We start from the raw sequence: 19313 nt of genomic DNA on the forward strand, positions 1-19313 counted from the left end.
AGTCAGACGCACTGATAAATACAGAGCAGCATGCAGGTTTTGTACTTGGGATGGTTTTGGCTGGGCCCTAAAGAAAGTTGACTCAAGAAACTTGAATCTAGACGTTTTTGCACTCAGGCTAGAAGCCACCGTTGCTAGTTACAGCATGAATGAAGATTTTAACAATACATACAATAATAATAATAAAGTAGTGTTATCAAGTGCTTTCCACAGACAAAATGCATCTCAGTGCGGGGAAGTGGGGGTGCTGGCAGTAAGCCAAAAGGCAACAGAGGTTGAGTCGAGTACTGAGGCTTTTTTGTATGGACCTGGCTTCGCCCACCACTCTGAAATGCTCTTTAGACACATCTAAACTGAGTTCCTGCACAGACAAGAGGCCTTTGTTACTGCCTGGCATCAGCACATCTTTGGAAACCTTGATTGTACTCCATTTGCAGCAGGAGTCTCTGAACCAGATACCAGCCTCATGCTACAGCCACTACAGCCAGATTTCTCTGCTATGTTATTTCCGGCAACGGTGCCCCAGCTACTCATCTGCTTCTTCTTCGGCTCATGGGACACAGTTGGGTTTCCTCAGAGATGGTTGCTGTCTCTTAAATAATTTAGTGCAGCCACAGAAAGCTTGGAGCAGTGAACGACATGGGCACTCACTGAGCAAAACTGATGGTACTGTATCTGCCAGCCATCTAAACCCTGTGTTATTGCAATGTAGAGGTGTTTCATCTGTGTGTGTGTGTGTGTGTGTGTGTGTGTGTGTGTGTGTGTGTGTGTGTGTGCGTGCATGCGCGCGTGCATGCGTGCGTTCGTGTATGTGTGTAAGCACTGCTAAAGAAAAAACCTTAAAAGTTGCAGAAATCACAACAAATAAAAGCACAACAAAGGTTGTTTCGGGTGAGATATACTTTAGTTTACCCAAGTAACTTTGTATCTGTAATACCTGCAGTTTCATATAGCATAGAATACAGACTGCAATGGCACTCAGATCAGAATGCCAACATGAAGAGTGAAATCAGGCAGCGGGGTGGATGCAGTTGGGGTGCATCAACTGGACTCCTGCAGCAGTCAGGGTGAGAAAGATAAAAAAAGAAGGTTGATCAAAGGAAACTGAATCAAGATGTGAGAAAATGATATTTAAATACAAATTTGGGGCTTTTACATGAAAAATAGCTACGTTAATGAAACTTAACTACTCTCCAGCTCTAAATACTTTATGTGTTTGTGAATGTTTCTTTTGGATGGAGGTGGATTGATGCAGGATGTGAGGTTAATTACGTTTTTTTCTGTATGCCTGTTATTTGTGTTTGCATATGCCTTAGTAGACCCATTCCTGTTATTTTGGTTAAGAGAGCATTGCAGCCTTCGGCTAAAAATACCAGCCTAACAGTCAGCAATTAATCAAATTTGTTGTAATTGTGCTCACAAGGCTCAATGTGCTGCACAAAAATGAGAAGCGACCATCAAGAAATAGAGCCAGGAAATGGAGCGGGAAATAAAGGCAAAGTAGCAGCACTGAACAGTAGCCGCATGCAAAACAAAATGCTGTTGTTTGCAGGTGAAGATGTATGACTGAAATGACGAATGATGAAAGTTCAGCATAAGAGGGAACAATCAGAAAGCAATGGACAACTTACTAGTGCATGCATGTTGATTTATTTGCCCCTCAAAGAGCAGCTTAATGTAGGCCTACTGTTTATTTGAACTACTCAAAGAAATCGTTGGACATTTTGGGAATTATGCTTATTGGCTTTCTTGCCCAGAATTAGATAAAAGGGCATATACCACTCCCACCTCTGTACGGTAAATATAAAGTTACAGCAAACACGCTTAGTTTAGCAAGAAATAGTCTATCCACATAATCTGTTTTTTTTTTTTACATTTCTGTTTATGTACATATTAAAACAAGATTTAACATAGTGAGCTTTAGAGGTGCTGGAGAGCGGATTTAGTTTAGTAGACCTTTGGACAGAGCCAGGCTTACTGTTTCCACCTGCTTCCAGTCTTCATGCTAAGCTAAGCTAACTGGCTACTGACTGTAGCTTTAAATTCAGAACACAGACATGAGAGTGGTATCAATCTTCCCATCTAACTCATCAAAAAAGCAAATAAGCGTCACTCATTAGACATGTATGTACATGTATGAACAATATCTGCCTGTTTGGACATTTACCGACATATAATTGTAATTGTATAGCTCCCATTTCACCTTGACTAAGTGAAAGAAAAAGAAAGAATAGAGAAGCTGCATAGAAACTGGAAATGTCTCTATGTTAACTGTATGTCTCCCAGTGACATCTCGTTTTTTTCTGATTATAAATGTCACAGTTTCTCTTCTGTGTGGTGTTCTGTTGCAGAAACGTTGTCCTTGATAGAGCAACGCCTTCTTCACTGCTGCGTCTTAATCCATTATTAAGTTGTGTGAATCTCTACAACAACCTTTCATATTTATACCAACAATCAAGCCAACCTGACCACTCTACCCCCACCTCCACATAATCCCACAACAATGAAGAAAACCATATTAATGCACTGAGAAGCTGGAGGTCTGGTGCAGTCTATCAGCACCCACAGGCGAAGGGGCTCAGCTGTCATTTACATGCTAATAGTGTTAGTGGAGGCAATGAGAAAGGGACCAGGGCAGGGGCCCACACTGTGTTGCTAGTTGAGGCATCTTTTATGGGGCCATGGTGCGGCACAGCCCCATGGTGTGGAAAACCATCGGCTGGTCCTCATCTGGTCCAGCCAGCAGGTCCATTTACACGCTGCTTAATCAGACGTGTCCGTTGGAGGCTGCTCCTCCCCCTCTTCTTCTGCCAGGCCTCTTTTCAAACACAAATTTGTCCATCTTATTTCCTACTGCTGAGCTGCCTGGTGGTGTTATACACCTAGCTTGGGTCACCATTAAATGCAGTCTGTTTTCATTGTCCGTATTAGGCTGTTTGTGGACATTTACTCATGTTTTGAGTTGAGATATTCAGATATTCTCTGTATTACGCAAACACATTACAATGTAATTAGGTCTTTATGAGCATGCTGTGTTACTGAGAGCAGGATTCAAGGCTATAGACATGAGCAACCTTTATTTTTCACCCACACTCTGTGTGGTGTAGGTGTAATGTCCTTTATTTAGATGCAATTCAAAGATTGGCATGGGTGCAATGCAACTTAGACCATCCAGAGAAAAAGGCCAAGAATAATCGCCTGAAAAGAACAGTATGCTATATACGAAACAGGCAGTAACTGGTTAGCTTAGCTTAGCAAACAATAGTCTGGGGCATAACCCCTGTTAAATGGCTAATTGTCATTTTTACAGTGAGGTATTACTGTGTTAATTAGTGAGATTTAGAGGTGCTGGAAGGCAGATTTTGTTACCTTCAGACAGAAGGTCTGAAGGTAACAAAATCCAGTCTTGTCCAGTCTTGTCTTGTTTCCAGTCTTTATGCTAAACTACCAGTTATCTCATCTTTATGCTTAGCTAATCTAGATGCTGGATCAAGCTACATGTGTAGCGTTCACGCACAAGAGTTGTATCAATCTTCTCATCTAACTCTCTTAAAAAAAGCGAATAAGAGTGTTTCCCAAAATGTCCATTACTGCTTGTCAAAACGTGATGTTTTGTTTACTGAAAGAAGTATATGAAATAATATAATCAAATGTCTACAGCCAGTGTGGAAAATGAGTTGGTGTGGGTGTACTGTAACTTTGGCCATTCAGAGAAAAATAAGAAAAAGGCCCAGAATAACCTCCTACAGTAGATGATTGAAATATGCTGGTAACAACGTCAATCACCTATGAAACAACAAATTATTGCGTGTGGTTAGATGGAAAGGTACTCACTCTGAAATTTAAGAAATCCTGAATAAGGAAAATATAAAGAGCCTGTACAAGTTTCTAAAACTTGTATTATTTCTTTTCATACTTGATGATGTTTTTTGAGGACAACATTTTGCTTCAAGATCTCGATACACATTAATGGATGCACAAAACTTATCCTGGGGTGCTATAATGGCTAAGATCTCATAATGCAATAATTCCCCTGAAGCCAATGTTTTTTATGGTTGACAGGCAGCAGGCCTTTAGATTTAGAAAGCTTACGTCCCATATTTTTTCAGTCATATCTGCTAGAAGCAATCTGGGTCCAGTGCTGGCCTAGTTCTGTCCCTCTATTTTGGGCAACCCTTTAGAAAGTATTAAATAGAAAAGAACAATGCATTTTTTGAGCAGCAGCATTATAAAATACTCTCACAGATGAGGGCCACATCTGTCCAAAGTGTTGTGAGAGAGGACTGAAGCGATATCAATAATTGTGAAGGCAGAGAGGTAATAGAGTTTTATGATGTTACAGCCTCTTAATGTCACATCTGTAATTTCTCTGTAAATCCATCATTTCCTGAATGTAGAGTTTTTATGCGTGCATGAGGGTTGAATCGACATGATTTAAAACTGCAGTTTTTGTGTCCTCAGAGTTCAAGTGATTGTAAGCCCCCACTAGACACTGGGGCCACCTGCTTCTGATGAATTCCTCAAGTGGTTTGAGCTGTACTGACCTTTGAATTGGGGACATGGTCTCTCCGCAGGTGCATTGTGTTTTATTTCAGTGCAGTGTGAGGATGAAAAGAACAAAAATTGCTATATTTTCACAATTTTTAATGTTCTAATAAAATGTTCAGTATCTAAAGGGGCTAGAAAAGAATGCATACGTTTGATGTCAAACTAACTCTTTAAAAATAAATCACTATAAATCAGTCCTCGCAGCTAAAAAACAAAAATGGTTCAGATAAGAGAGAAGTAAAACAAATGTGCACATTAATCTTGTTTTCCTACAAACCATAGAGTATCTGCCCACTCCTAATGATGGTAGTTAATTCCCTTTGTCCTGTTTCTAAAAATCAAAAGTGCAAAAGCTTTCGAGTTGAAAGCCAGCATAGGCATCCCCAACATCCTCTGTCTCTTTGATGTGATTACAGAAAGATGGATTGAGACTTTCCCCCAGTGCACAAAAAACACACAATTAACTTCTGAAAACTGCAGAAAAGCAAGAAGACAATAGCTTTGTTTCAACTGAGAACTTTTGTGGATAGATGTGAACTAGTTTAATTCAGGATCATTGAGTGAGAAATGGAAAGTCCAATATTCAAAAAACGTGCAGAAGGTGTTGCAAATTGTATGTGATCATTCATCCAGCACTTTCTCCAACTACAGAATCATCATCTAATACAGACTAATCCACAGCAACAAAGTCAACTAATCACATTACTGTGAGTCATTCGGCCATCGCACAAAAAGCACTCACAGGCTCTTCAGCAGAAGTAGTCCAAGGATGGATCACCAAGTAGCTTTAAGCAACAAAAAGGGAATACTTTTACACAAAGCCCTGTCTATCCATACTAAAACTTGAAGCAGTTGTCTTTACAGGGAGAAAGTCATGCTCTGTGTGTAAAAGGAAAAAGTGCCCTAAATCCATTTTAAAGAAGAGGGCAGACAGTGACGGGAAAAGTAATGAATATTTTACAGGTAGGGAGTGCGGAGCAGCACTCCAGGTGACACTTTCGCGTTTATAGAGCTTATCAGAAACCCATCACTCATTGAGCACTGCCAAGGCAAAGCCATGTGTCTGATTGTTTATCAGCAGCCTGTTGGTGGTCCTCTGTTACCTGCACACTGCATCAGGCCAATCACAGGGACATTATGCTGTAAATTGGACATATAAATGACCCTTTTGATGGAGTGCTGCTGCTGAAATTTGGCTCAGAATGCCTCACATTAGAGACGGGCGATATGAGGAAGCTGTATGCCTGCAATATAGTGCTGGTTCCCTGTAGGGAGCTGATATGGATTTTCATGAGGTGCACTGTCAAATTATAAATGATAGAATGTCAAGAATGTTAACCCCTTAACTTCTGGTTTCCCCCTTAAACTTTCCTTTAAGTGGCTTTGAAGTTGGAAAATTGCCACGCTGTTTGACAACATCACATATAGTACTGTGTTCTGTATCAGCTTGTTCCAGCTCTTCTTTTAAGCTTCATGACGTTTTTATGATGTATATGGAAATGTTGTGCATTATTTTATAAACATTTACCGAAAATATGGATGTTCACTACAATTCAAAATAAAGTTCTGGTAAGGTATGGTTTCACAACATGCGTTTATGACAGTATGTCATGTAACGACAGTGGGTTGTTTTGCCCAATATTCCTACATACCTGGAGGGTTATTTTTTACACTTACTCAATAATATGCCACTATTTAAAAATGTATCAATAACTGTTAACATTATATCTATACACAAATGTACTGTTTACATATAGCTTTGAAGCTGCCCAATGACGGGCATTTACAGTACCAAACACAATTAGTCAGCACAGTAATCCAAAATCATTGTCACTGTCTCGTGGTATTTGTCACATGGTTGTGTGCACAGTCAGGCCAAATCAAGGCGAAACAGGAAAACACCTGCTACCTGCTAACTGTACCATGCCACCGGTGTCTACAACCCAATCAACTTTTTAGAGAAAAGCATAAGAAAAAAAATATTTTAAATAATTTTAACAGCATAAAATTGTCAAAAACAAATAGTTTAAGGAATAGAAAGGACTTTAACTGAAGATGAAAAAGGTGCGATATGGCCTGTTATGTAAGACCTGAGGCATGCCATCAAAAACATAAATGGTAAGCATTTGTAATAGTGTATTTTGTGATTATTAATTTGTCTGCATCTATTCCAGATACCTGCAATACATGTAGACAAAATGAATAACAAATTCTCCATTAGAGACATTTTGTTTGTTGATTCACTCTCCTCTTACTCAGGCGAGGCACTGCTGGTGCTCCATGTTTTCATTTTGTCACTTAAAATCTCCTCTGAGTATTTCTGGCTTTTGCTCATCTAATAACTGGCCTCTGGAGAGAAAGTGCAATTGTATGAAATTAAAAGGCAACCTCCTGAGGAAGGTAATGTGTTTGTACGCACATCAAAAGAAAAAATAAAGTGGAGCTGACAACATCTCTCTACAGCTTATATGACTCGTGCTGTGCCAACCTTGCTTGTAAAGCGGTCCTTGAACAAGGGCGTTTTTTGATTTGGCTGTATCTTCCTGTGTTCCACACAAACGCAGTTTGGTGTGTGTGTGTGTGTGTGTGTGTGTGTGTGTGTGTGTGTGTGTGTGTGTGTGTGTGTGTGTGTGTGTGTGCGTGTGCGTGCGTGCGCGTGCGTGCTAGAGTTCTCCACTGCTCAAGGAGCCTGCAAATTGAATGACTTTGCTGCGAGGGATTAACACTAACTGTGATCTATCTCTTCATGAAATCTGTCTGTAGCTCTTTTTAAAATAATTTCAAAATGTTGAATTACACGGCACCCTGTGCCTACACACACACACGCAAGTCCGTCCAAAGACTTTACATGTGCTTGCATCATCATCCTTTTAATTTAGCTTCCTCCGCCTATCCCTGCAGTCCCTCCGTGCACTCCCACTTTCTTCTCCTCTCCCACTTGCACAGCCAGTAGCACACTTCTCCTATTCATCACCTAGCAGAATAATGAATGTACGTTTATAAAAATTGATTAACATGTCATCCCGTCTTGGTTTTCTCTTTTTTTCCTCACAAATAATAAATAAATACAATGAAGCAGATAAAGAGAAACATGGAGGAATCAATCTGGGCTTAAAGTCAAGGTGAGAAAGGCCCTTGCATGGTCTCTCAGAAAATCAGGTGCTAGACAAAGACTGTCTGGTGCAGAGACCCAGAGGACATGGCTGGACTATCGCTGGTGTGGATCAATACCAGGAAGCATGGGGGTCAGAGATGGAGGGGATGACTTTAACCTGTATTGCATTTCTTACACCATAATTGTATGAAATACTAAAATTGAGGCACAGGTCATCTTAAAACCACCTCCACTCTTCCTCTCCTTTCAGTTTTTCTCTTGCTTTAACGTTATTTTTCTATGCCGGAGCAGTGCAAGAAAGTAAAGGTTACATAGGAGGGAATGTGAGAAATAAAAACAAAGCACATTCGTCAAGACATTTCAGAGCTAAAGTAATGACTCAATTTTAATGTATTTCTCAATTTGCTTTGCTATTCCACTCAATCTCTGGAGAGCATTAGTCATCTGTGTGTCAGGTGGAGGATGTTTGAGGGTTTTTCAAAGATTTCAACTTTATTTTTGCAGAAAATGCCCCACACTGGCGACAAAAGACAAAACGAGGGAGAAAAAGTGTGATTTTCATTAAGATTTATTCATATGAAAATAATATAACATTAATAAGAACATAATATATGTTTTAAATAGCATGAAGCGGGACTGTGTTCGGTGTAATGTCAAGGGCTGGCCCTGAATAAAAAAAAGCATTGTAATTGATTGACAGATACAGGATTGGTTCACTCTTTGAATCACACATTTGTTAAATTGGTTTTTGACATGAGGGACTTCTGCCAATCAATGCAGTCATGCAAAACATTTTTTTTTTTTACATCTAGGGTATCATTGCAGCACTACATATTTGTGAATATTTTTGTGATTTTTTTTGCAGATAACTCTCCAGGAAATAACTCTTTAAACTTTAAACATAATTTTACTAACTGACTAATAAGGGGCTGTCTCACCTTTTATGTTTGAGTGCATTTCTTATAACATTATGTCCATCACAACACCTACTCAGAATCCTATTCCATACTGTAATCTCTGTGCATGTGCACAAAATTACTGTTACAAACTAGTCTAGCCTGCACACCTTCTGGGAACGGTCCCGTCAGCTGTCATCACAAGACATTTTACCGTTAAGCCCAAAAAGCCAGTAGCAATGAAGGTTTATTATTGTATAAGTTTATATGTATATATTAGATATATTCCCTCTTCACTAGGTGTCTTGCCAGTTTCTTCTGTGACAACGTGACTCCTACTTTTGTCACTGTAGCTCTGCCAGAGACACGTGCTATTTAATTTCTTGGCTGCTAATAGAGGTCAATACAAGTCATGTTTTGCTGAACGCCCTTTTCAGTCCACTGCAGTTCAGTCCAGCTTGATCAGAAAAGTTGGTCAGAACAATGTGTTAATGTGTGATAAATGGTTTTAAAAGAGTATCCTTGGCCTTCGCTGGCAGGTACAGTATAGGAATGTGCTTCTGTGTAATCCTTGATTGTCGAACACTGACCTACCTACAGCTCGTGTTGGTGTCAGTAAAGTGCACACAAACTGTGGGCCGGGAATCTTTTTATTAATGTGACAAAAGCAGGTGTGTCCCAGCAGCTCGGGGCTGAGCAATTAACAGGTTACAAGGCTGAGAGGTAGCTGGCCTCGTAGATAATATGCTGAAGTGTCAGAATTACTAATACGTGTGGGTGGAACCATTGACCAGAGAACAAGAAATGGAATGCTTATGTGCCACTTAAATGTTGAATTAGAATAAAGTTTGACTGTCAGATTGACGACTGGAGAACTCTTGAGAATTACCTAACTGCTCATTATCATCAGGAAACCTACGTATACCACCTTAGTTCATACAAAATTTAGCTCCAGTAATATATAAGAGAAATCTCGGAAAAAAAACTTTCCTCTTATGGAAGTGCACCTACTATTGATTCCTTTTGTATTTTAGATTTTCACTGTAAAGGTAGTACCACATACAGGAAGTCTATTTGGTCCTCTGTGCATGTGCTTGATATTCTTGTGCTTGTGCCTTTCTCCTGTACAGTATTGTAATAAGTTCTAAAAATTCACTCCATGCAGGGGATGTGGACAGAGGTTGGGTGTGGGTGCAGACGTACAGTCCTCAGCCACCTGCTGGAAAACATATTCAACTAAACAACCCGGCAAAGCCCTGCTGAAGCGTTAGAGAGGGGTTTGTGTCCTATTGGTCTACGTAGAATAAATCCTCAAGTGTTATTCTCAATAATTCTGCTCTGTAGCACATGCTCCCTCACACCTGGTGTCCATGTCGATGTTGTGTCAGTTACACAGTTGTTTCAATCTTTTCGATGATCTCTATCATTGACTTGGAGGGGGAGAGCAGAGAACAGTCGTCCTGATCCCAGAGGCTGCCAGGGCTGGAGTTCCCATCTGTGCTCAACTCGTCATCCTCCTCCTCGCTCTCCTCCTCGCAAGACTCCAGGTAGTGCAGACCTAGCGCGTTGATGCCGGAGTCCTCGGAGCTGGACGGAGAGGAGCAGTGGTCCATTTTGGGGCCTTTTATCTTATCCACAGGGGAAGGATGTTTGTGTTCATTGTACACCTGCTGGATCTGCTGGACCTGCTGGACCGGCTGCACAGACGCAGATGCGTGTTGGGTTGGCGGTGCAGGCTTCACTGGTTGCGGCAGCTGAGAGGGATTTTGGGGCATCTGAGGTGTCACGGGAGCAGGTGTGGGAGGGGTAGAAGGATGAGGTGGTTCTGGCAAGGGAGGCGGGGGGCGTTGCACGTAGCACATCTTTCCGTTGATGCGTTTGACAATGTAGTCATCCACAAACAGATCTGCGATGACGCAGTACTTGGGTGACTCCAGGTGAGGCGGGGACTGAAAGCAGGGGGCAAGCTTCAGGAAGCGCTCAGCCAGAGATACGGACAGGTCCATGGTGTTACTGTACTCTGTCCCAACAACTGGCACGGTTGTGCTGGGCAGCTGGCACACATTGGTCATGGGCTGGTACACATACTTGCCTAAAGGGATAAAAAAGGAAAAGCGTTGATTAACTCACTGTGCACTACCTGCTCAGCAGCAAACAGCAGACTGACACAGTTACAAGCTGGTGAACATAGTGAAGCATTTAGCTGAAGAGACAGATATTTCTGGAGTTAGAAACCAAAACAAAACTAAAAGTTGATAATATGTCAGTGTTGTGTTTACAGCTTGTTTGGCTTCTCCAAAGTGACCAAAAAAAACACTCGATGCAGGTTCAAATCAATGAAACACTAGATAAATCCAAACTATGGCACCATGTGGAGACTTTTGGCAGGAATCCCGACAGCAGCATGAAAATGCACTCTGAAATTTGTAATTCATGTAAATGAGTTTTCCTGTGTCTCTGCATTAATTGTTCTGTTATGTCTTGGTATACACCAAATATATGTCCCCAAAAAAGCATTTTTGAGCATTTACATATCACAATCCCTCTCTTTTCTCTTCCTGTCAACTGGAATATATTTGATGACACTTATGGGGATGTATAAATACATATATGCAATCAAATCATCATTTCAAACCGCACTTGACCCTTAGCTCATGGGTCGTTGTAGCTAGCAGATAAATATAATAGTATTATTAGTAATGAATAAACAGGTTTGTTTTCAGCCAGTCTCGACTAAGAACACAGTTTTGAAGATGCCAAAAAGTGGGTTAGGAATATAGTAGTATGTCTGTGATAACTTATCATCTGTCCTTTCTTAAAGGTGGTAGCAATTTTCGCATCACAAAGCATTTTGTACTGCCAGAGGCAAAAATACCTGCCTTGCCATTATCTGAGGCGGAGCGGCAGCCAGAGTGTAACATAGTTTCCATTTCAGGCCTTCCAGAGCAGTGCAGCAATCATTTTTGACCCTAAGAAGCTGTTTGAAGTCTTAATTCAAAAATGACGAAATAACACATAGGATAAAGGCCATACAACAACAGCGTGCTGATTTACAGCTGTATTTCTAACATAATAATGGTGTAATATATTATGTCACATAAATCCTCTATGAGATAAAAGCCATACATTTGTTCAGGAAAGTGTCCATAGTCATACACAAATTGACTGACGCTTTCCATCAGTTATGCCTCCCATCTTGGCAGCTCAAATACTGGTGGTGTTTGTGCAAAATGACTGCTACCAAATGTTACTCATTGTTTGCAGCCCACTGCCTCCAACTCTGAGCTGTGCTGCCTGAATAGTGCAGCTCAGATGTGTGTTTAACTGGCTCCCTGGAGAGAGAGAAGATGACAGGCCTACAGTACGCATCACTTCCTCTCACTGTGTCCTTGTCTTTTGTTTCACTGGCTGGGGGACTCATTCAATCAAAATCTTCTCCCAGGTTACATTGAATACATCAAACTACTTCAAAGTAAGGAAGTGTCTCTGTTTTGAGAGTTTGCTGATGAGACATTTTTTGCACCACACAAATTATATTTGTTCAATTAAATCTTTTTTTCTGTCCACAATAGTTAACTGAATTCACATGACCACCTCATTATTTAAGGACAAAACAACGGCATCATCTACACATGTGAAGCAATTAAAAGAGGCTTGATGTCCGCATACTTTGTAAACACTGTAAACGCAGGAGCTAATGTCGATACAGACAAAAGGGGGGACAGTAGCCGTACTCTGTTTAATGAGAAACTCAATGGTCCATGTTCAGACTGAGAAGAGCCCATTCAGGCAGACACAATTGTGGCAACAAATGAGAGCTAAAGCTGTAAAAGGCAATGTGTTGACATTTAGTTTATAGCATATTACATCTAACTGCATTCATCCATCTGGAGTTTCAAATACTAAACGCAATGCTGGAGGACAGACAGATGCATGGGCAGACAACAAAACAGACAGACATACTGTACGACGCTAACACAACACCAACACTGGTTGTCCTCAACAGTCTTGCAGAAGGAACACAGCCTGTCTGCAGATATACATGGTGTGTGTGTGCAGAATGCAGAATTAGTTTGTACTAAAATGGAAATATCACTGTTTCCATCAGCCCCCAGAGGACTGAGTGTTATGTTATATGTGAGATTAATCTCACTTAGTCTGGCAATAAGGAGAAAAGGAGAATGTTCACATGTTAAGCAAACCAATACATTCTTGAACTGAAAAATTAAACTGAAGAAGTTTTTAATTGATAATAAGACCTGTAGTCACATATAGGGGTGGGACGGTGTGGAGTGGTGTATGGGCGTGTGGGGTGTGGGGGTGGGTACAGATGTAAAAATACATCTATGAGTAAAATCAAGAGTTCAAGAGGTTAATGAGACGCCGGGAGAACAGGCAGCTCTTTCATGATAAGTTACAGATTGCTTTCTAGAGGAGGGAGTAGAGCAGAGGAGCTACAGTATGAGGAGCTCCAACTCCTCTGCTCCCACCTGCCTCCATCTTGCATGCCTTCTCCCCTCTCTCCTGGGCCTGTGTCTGACCGACGGCAACACAGTCTGGTTTAATACAGGAGAAAGTCTCTCTAAATAATGCAGCTCCTCAATCTCCCACTCTCTCCCTCACACAGAGCTTTGGCATCTCTCTGTCCAAATTTCAGCTTTACTGTCGCTCTAAAGACTGCAGCTGAAAGTAAAATACTTGGAGAATGAGGTGTTATTGTTGAAAAACTCCACATGTAGTGATAGGAATGGGCACGGCTGTCTGACACAGATCCTAATGTGGCTTATATCAAAGCCTCAGTGGAGTCTGAGTCATTAACAATCCCCTCAGTTGTTTGAGCTGCAGCCAGAAGTCTTTATGTGTAACCTGAGCAGATCTTCTACTGTAAATGCAACACACCAGTTCAAAGCAGCATGTTGGCTAAATCAGGTGAACAAAAACAATTATTTGAGCAGATTGTTTTTCATTCATCAACAGCTGCTACACCCATTTGGCCGCTGGTTACGGTCCGCTCACACATCCGCTGCTCTTTGTGTTTAAATCTGTCCAACAAAGAGGCTGCTGCAGGGGCAACAACGTCAGTTTCAGGTTTCAGCCAAGGGGACAGTCTGACCCAGCATCATGTGAAATGCCTTTCCTATTTCCTGTTCCATGCCTCCAGAAGCAAAAGGATTTTCCTGACTTGCAGCCAATTTAAAAACCACTGTTTAGTCTGCTACCATAATGAAAAAAAGCAACTCTCTGGACTGTTTATCCTGTACAAAGTGCATATTTGGCTTAATCTCTTGTAAGGCTTCAAAGGATAGGTTGAGATTTCTTCAAGTCTATATTAATACAATACTCAAATGCCCAAACATACTTTTTAAAAATGTACTTTAATCACAGTGATCTGCTCTATTGATCTACAGTATCAGTAGGTAATAGGCATTTGAGCCACCGGCTCACAGGGCAGTGTGACAGGGCAGTAACAGTGTGTCCCTGTAAGCCATGGCTGTGTGACAGTGAGCCAGCATGAACAATACCAGGACCCTGAAACTGAAGCAGCTAAATGGCCGTAAGCCGTCATTCATTTTAATATTTACACCTGTGCTTTTGCTATTGTGGCATGTCTTCCTGTGAAACGTGTTGTTCTCTCCGTTTATGCATGATGAACATATCATTATGACACCAAACCATCTGAGAAGTACTACTAGGATTTAACAGCATACATGGAAAATTGTGGATAAAGTTGAGGCTGTATGCTGCCTTTTCAAAAGGCATTACCACAACAAGACTTGAGTCACCTGTTAGTTTGTCACTACAGTGAGGTAGAAAAAAAAAAGTTGCTTGTTGCATGCAAATATGCGTTCTAAAGCTTAACTCAAAGATAATATGAGGCTTCAGCAGTCTAAGTTAGCCAAATCAATGTGGGTATCTTACAAAGTTGCAGTCTTTCTTGTACATAATTTCCTCTTTGTGTTTTCCTGTACAGTGTTTAATTGCTGAGCTGCGTTGAGGGGATAGTAACATAAACAGGCAATGTGGTGTTGCCTGTTTATGTTACTATCAGACTTGAAAAGAATCTGCAATAATTCTTTCAAAACTTGTTGAACTTTTGTTTGGTGCTCCCCTGTTTGCAACATTGCGAGACCAGCAGTTAAAGTGGTTCCCAAACATGAACAATCAATCAAAAAACATCCCCTCTGGCCTGTGCTAACAATGTATCGACCCTTTAATAATAGCTGAAGATGTTTAAGGTTCAGCACTGCGGCAATTTTTGAATTGCTCAGCAAATCGATCAATATAGGGCAGAGCTTTATCCAATAGGCCTCCATATTTCCCTTAAGAAATAGATTCGAGCTACAGCTGCGTGGTGTGACAGATGAGATGAGAAAGTCTGACAGAAAGATCCGCATTTCTTCTATCTTCAACAAAAGTACAAGTTGTAACATTTGTAACTTACAAAATTGAAGCTGGCAGAGAACGAGCAGACTGACAAGACTGTTCAGGACTCATTAGGATCTGTTAGACTTTCTTAATGAGTAATTCATTGCTCTGCCCGGTAATTGTAATCAGTTAGTAGAGGATAAAGAGAGAAAAACACGATTCAGACCAGGTGGTTCCAGTGTTGCTGTGAGCAGAAGCTCTCATCAGACATGACATATTGGCGATGACACTAAATACAGCTAATTACCACTAATGAGAGGCTTGGACTGATGTTGTCACCAGCTGTGAACACTGCCTCCACATACATCCAATTCCAGTTTTCCCCATTTTCTTAGCCAAAGGTTTAAAAAAGCTCCAACTAAGGGGAAACTACTAGAAGGCAGTCAAATCATCTTTTTTGGTTGTTGCTGTAGCCTGCAAAGACAATAAGCGTCGTGTCTAAGAGCAGAAACTGAGAGGAAGACATCCTAAAGGTGTTAACTTTGCAACGGCATGTAGGAAATAGGAGAAGCCAGTAATGAAGTCACAGGTAATCACTGCTCTACAGGTACGATAATGGAAATAACTTGTGTTTGAGAATTCAAATGCTGAGCTAAATTCTTATTACACATTGACCTTTTGTATTTGTTTGCCTGGAAACCTATTAAAAATGTAATTAAAAAGGCAGACTAGCAAGGCTCCCTGTGGTGAATGCACAATTATCAGCCTCAGAACAAATTTATACTCAAGGCGACAGTCATAGGCACATTCAAATTAAAACGTTATTAAGGGCCTTACAACATTTTCACTCTTTTGCATCCAACACTATAATGTATTAGCTAAAAAGAAGGGCGTGAGCCAGGAAGCGAAGGGGGGGAATGCATGCAGAAGCACGCTGCTGTACTTTTCTCACCGGGTGCCCTGTTTCTGCCTGATTCAGCAGTCTAAGCTGGTTTATTCTCACTGTGGTGCATGAGTATCCAGAGAGGGGAACCTGCAAATTACAGTGGGAAGAGATGTAAGGGTGAGAAGCTCCATTATGATGTGGCTGGCTTTGTCTTCTATACCATGACAAGCCTGAATGAAATAATGGGGACAAAGTGCTCCATGTCAATTGTGCAGCAGTTTCAGCCAGAGTGATACATATTTCAAAGCAGAAAGGAGGAGCAAGTCTAAATGTTTACAAATGATGTAACACTGAACAGGCTTTACTGAGCACCTCAAATCCCAGATGTGGCTCCTAATAAACACCGGAAAGAATTCATCATTTTTCTGCCACATCAGATATTTCAAATTGCTTGGCTCATTCTGGACGGAGGCAAGCATCTAAATCCAATGATTACATGGCAAAGATTACAATGTGACTTGTGCAGTTGCACACTATAAGCCTCGACTGAGTGGTGCAGAGTGGAGGGTGATTGTGTTTTACACTGATCTGAGGATTTTCAGAGCAGTCAGAGATGGGATGAATTAGGGCAGCACAAAGAGACGGACATCCTGTCAGGTTCAGACAGGGCTATTGTGGTTCTTCGGCGGTGTGGAAGTGTCAGATCAAGAAAGGTTCAAATGGAGAGAAAGTGTCTGAGGTACTTGGGTGGTGAAAATACCCTAACACTCCTCAAAGTGAAAAGAAAATTGTCCATGAGTGAGTGGAGCTGCTGTCCTATACTCTCTTACCAACACCGTCAATATAACAGTCAAATTAAATGACACTAGTTATATTGTGGCGATACTATTGAGTTAACATTATCAAATATTTGGCTTGTAACTAAAGAATATCAGCCACTGAACTTAATCAACTGATTGATTTTGTCTGAACATGTGATGATTTTGTGGCCAAAGGTCATACTTTAAAAGGATAATGCTAATGATATTCAAAATGTTTCTTATTGTTAATAAATCCAATGAAAAGTCCAAAACAGTGTGTTACTTAACCTTTTTAACATCCCTACACTGTCTGTAGCACTCAGCTCCAAGCCCTTTCCTTCCTACGGAAAATGTTAATCTTTAAATTTGGGTCAAAACTATACAGTTTTATTTTTTTAAACAGGCGAAATAATTTCCTAAAATCGCTGGGCACTGTAGTTTTCAGCAAGCATTACTCAAACAGGAATAAATAGTGCATCTATTGGGGACTATTTTTAAGCTGTGAATGAATACACATTTGGTGCCCTAAAGACTATTTACCACACTTGGCTTGTGTATGAAAATTGACTCAAAATAAACTACAGTGCCCATGTTCATCGTGATGAAGAAATTATGTGTTTAAAATGGTCTATGACACAGAGGAATAAGGTCCTATTACAGGCTTTGGCTACACAGTCAATACTTGTTAGTAGAATCAATTCATTGTTGGTTTTGGTCTGGGATCTGTTGACGTTAAGAAAAATATCACAAGACTTATCCTTTAAAGCAGAAATGAAAGTGATGACAAGCGTGACGTCACTGAGCATTTTTCTAAGTATCTCCACACACAGTGAAGTAAAGGAAGGCAGATTTAATCAAATGTATTTGATTTTTTGATTCTTTTTCTTCTGTGCAGTCCTTTTGACTACAAACTATATATGCACGTATATTGTATAAGACAGAAAGATGCATTCATAACCAGGCATGCATACAGTAGCCTATAAGTCGCAGGCCTACTGTACTTGGAGTTCAATACAAAGTGAATTGGAACACACGGGAATATCAAACGTTAAGATTAATTTTGATATTTTAGTGGTTTCCACTCCTAAATACCTTTAAACTCGAATTAGTTATCATTTACAGTAGATAGCCTACATGCACTTATACAGCAAAATCATTTAACATCATTATAATCAGCCTCACTTTAACATAACATTAGGATTGACATCTAAAAATCCAAACAATATGGATACCGATGGAATCTGTTTTAGTCACTACATTTTCATGGCCTGCACTGAACTACAGTATACTACTGTAGCCTATACTGACAGTTGGGTCTGCTACTGAATTGTGCAGCCTCCATTGTTTAGACTACATAAACTATCCATAGGGCGTCTGTTCGAAGGTCTCTGATAAAGCTTAAATGTGACACTAAGTTTGACATCGATATTATTGCAATGAAAAACAAACATGTTTGGAAGTTTTATCAAAAGATGAATTACATCACTGGGGCAGCAAATTGTCACTCTAAGCGCGTCAATATCGAGTTCATATCTGCTACATTTTGCCCTTTTCAGTCGAGACACAATGCGAGTACAGAGAACTGATACTGCATTCACAACATGGCCATGAATAACAGCATATTTTGCCACCACAGTGACAATGAGATAGATTTCTGGTAATACAGAAAGGTATTAAACCACATAAAACAAACTTACAGTGACACCAGCCCAAGTGGCAGCACCAGTGCAGCTTGAAGCACTTTCCGTGGCTGTGGGTAGCGCAGATGGAGAGTCCATCACAAGGCAGGAAGTCTGGTCTCCCCGCGCAGCTCTTGGCCAAAGCCTGCGCCTCGTCCAACTTCTCATTCTTCGGACACTTCTGTGCTCGCGAGGCGGCCATGCCAACATTTCCTGGATCAAAAAAAGAAGGAGCTCCGAGTCCGAGTAAACTACAACATAACCGCGAGGGACCGAGCGGAGGTTTTACGGTCCACGCAGCCCACGAAGCTTCTCAATTTGGAAGACAGACGCGAAAGGCGGTGCTGGATCGCCCTCCACAGCAGCTGGGTTAACGCTCTTACAAAGGGTAAAAAAAAATAGCCTGTAAAAGTAGAAGAGCGTCAATTAGCTACGTGTAATGTAACATTCAAAGCCTCCCATGGTCGTGATCCACACATCTCTTCAGCTTCCCTTCGCGTCACGAAGCTCCTCTGTGCGCTGGTGACGCCGTGAACGGCGCACATCTGAACTTCATCACACAACGGGAGGAGTCCACAAACACAAAGCCAGCTGCTCTGCGCACTTCAAACACACACCCAGGCTTTCATCGGCCCCTCTAAAAACTTCAAAACACCAGGGTCTGGATCTAAAAGAAATACAAATTCACCTCAATAGCTAATATTCACAAATAGGCTACATTTCTTTTATATCATTTTTATAATCTTGGTAATATTTCATAAGCATGTCGATTCTTAAATCCTGATATTTTTTTTAGGGTCTTGCATTAACCTGCTTTTAAACAATGAACGGTTCAGAAATAGTGTTCTAGCAGACAAAATGGAGCATCGTAGGCCTACTGTATAATCTATGTATAATCCAGCTGTTCAGTTTTGAGCCTACATCCGCTAGATGGCAACCCCAACAGCATCTAATCATTGCTGGGGCGTGAGATTAATTCGAGAGTGAGCCATTGATTTATATAAAAGCAGTTTAGCGATTTGT

The 19313-nt window shown here is 40.8% G+C and overlaps 1 protein-coding gene across 1 annotated transcript; it reads right to left on the minus strand.

The window, feature by feature from the left end:
- Nucleotides 1-9388: 9388 nt before the first annotated feature.
- On the minus strand, nucleotides 9389-18862 carry LOC144525168 (UPF0524 protein C3orf70 homolog B-like). The gene is made up of 2 exons (XM_078261734.1): nucleotides 18309-18862; nucleotides 9389-10651 (listed from the first exon to the last, which is right to left on the minus strand). The coding sequence occupies exons 1-2, from the start codon at nucleotides 18490-18492 to the stop codon at nucleotides 9948-9950; spliced, it is 888 nt and encodes a 295-aa protein (XP_078117860.1). The 5' UTR covers nucleotides 18493-18862; the 3' UTR covers nucleotides 9389-9947.
- Nucleotides 18863-19313: the final 451 nt, after the last annotated feature.

The sequence above is a fragment of the Sander vitreus genome, chromosome 11 (genome assembly GCF_031162955.1).
Source record: "Sander vitreus isolate 19-12246 chromosome 11, sanVit1, whole genome shotgun sequence".
NCBI lineage: Eukaryota > Metazoa > Chordata > Actinopteri > Perciformes > Percidae > Sander > Sander vitreus.

Bases quoted from the DNA above. Each gene is read 5' to 3' on its own strand.
- LOC144525168 (XM_078261734.1), bottom strand. From the start codon at position 18,492: ATGGCCGCCTCGCGAGCACAGAAGTGTCCGAAGAATGAGAAGTTGGAC. The intron at 10,652-18,308 runs GTAAGTTTGTTT...TTATCCCTTTAG, and splicing joins CCACTTGGGCTGGTGTCACT to GCAAGTATGTGTACCAGCCC.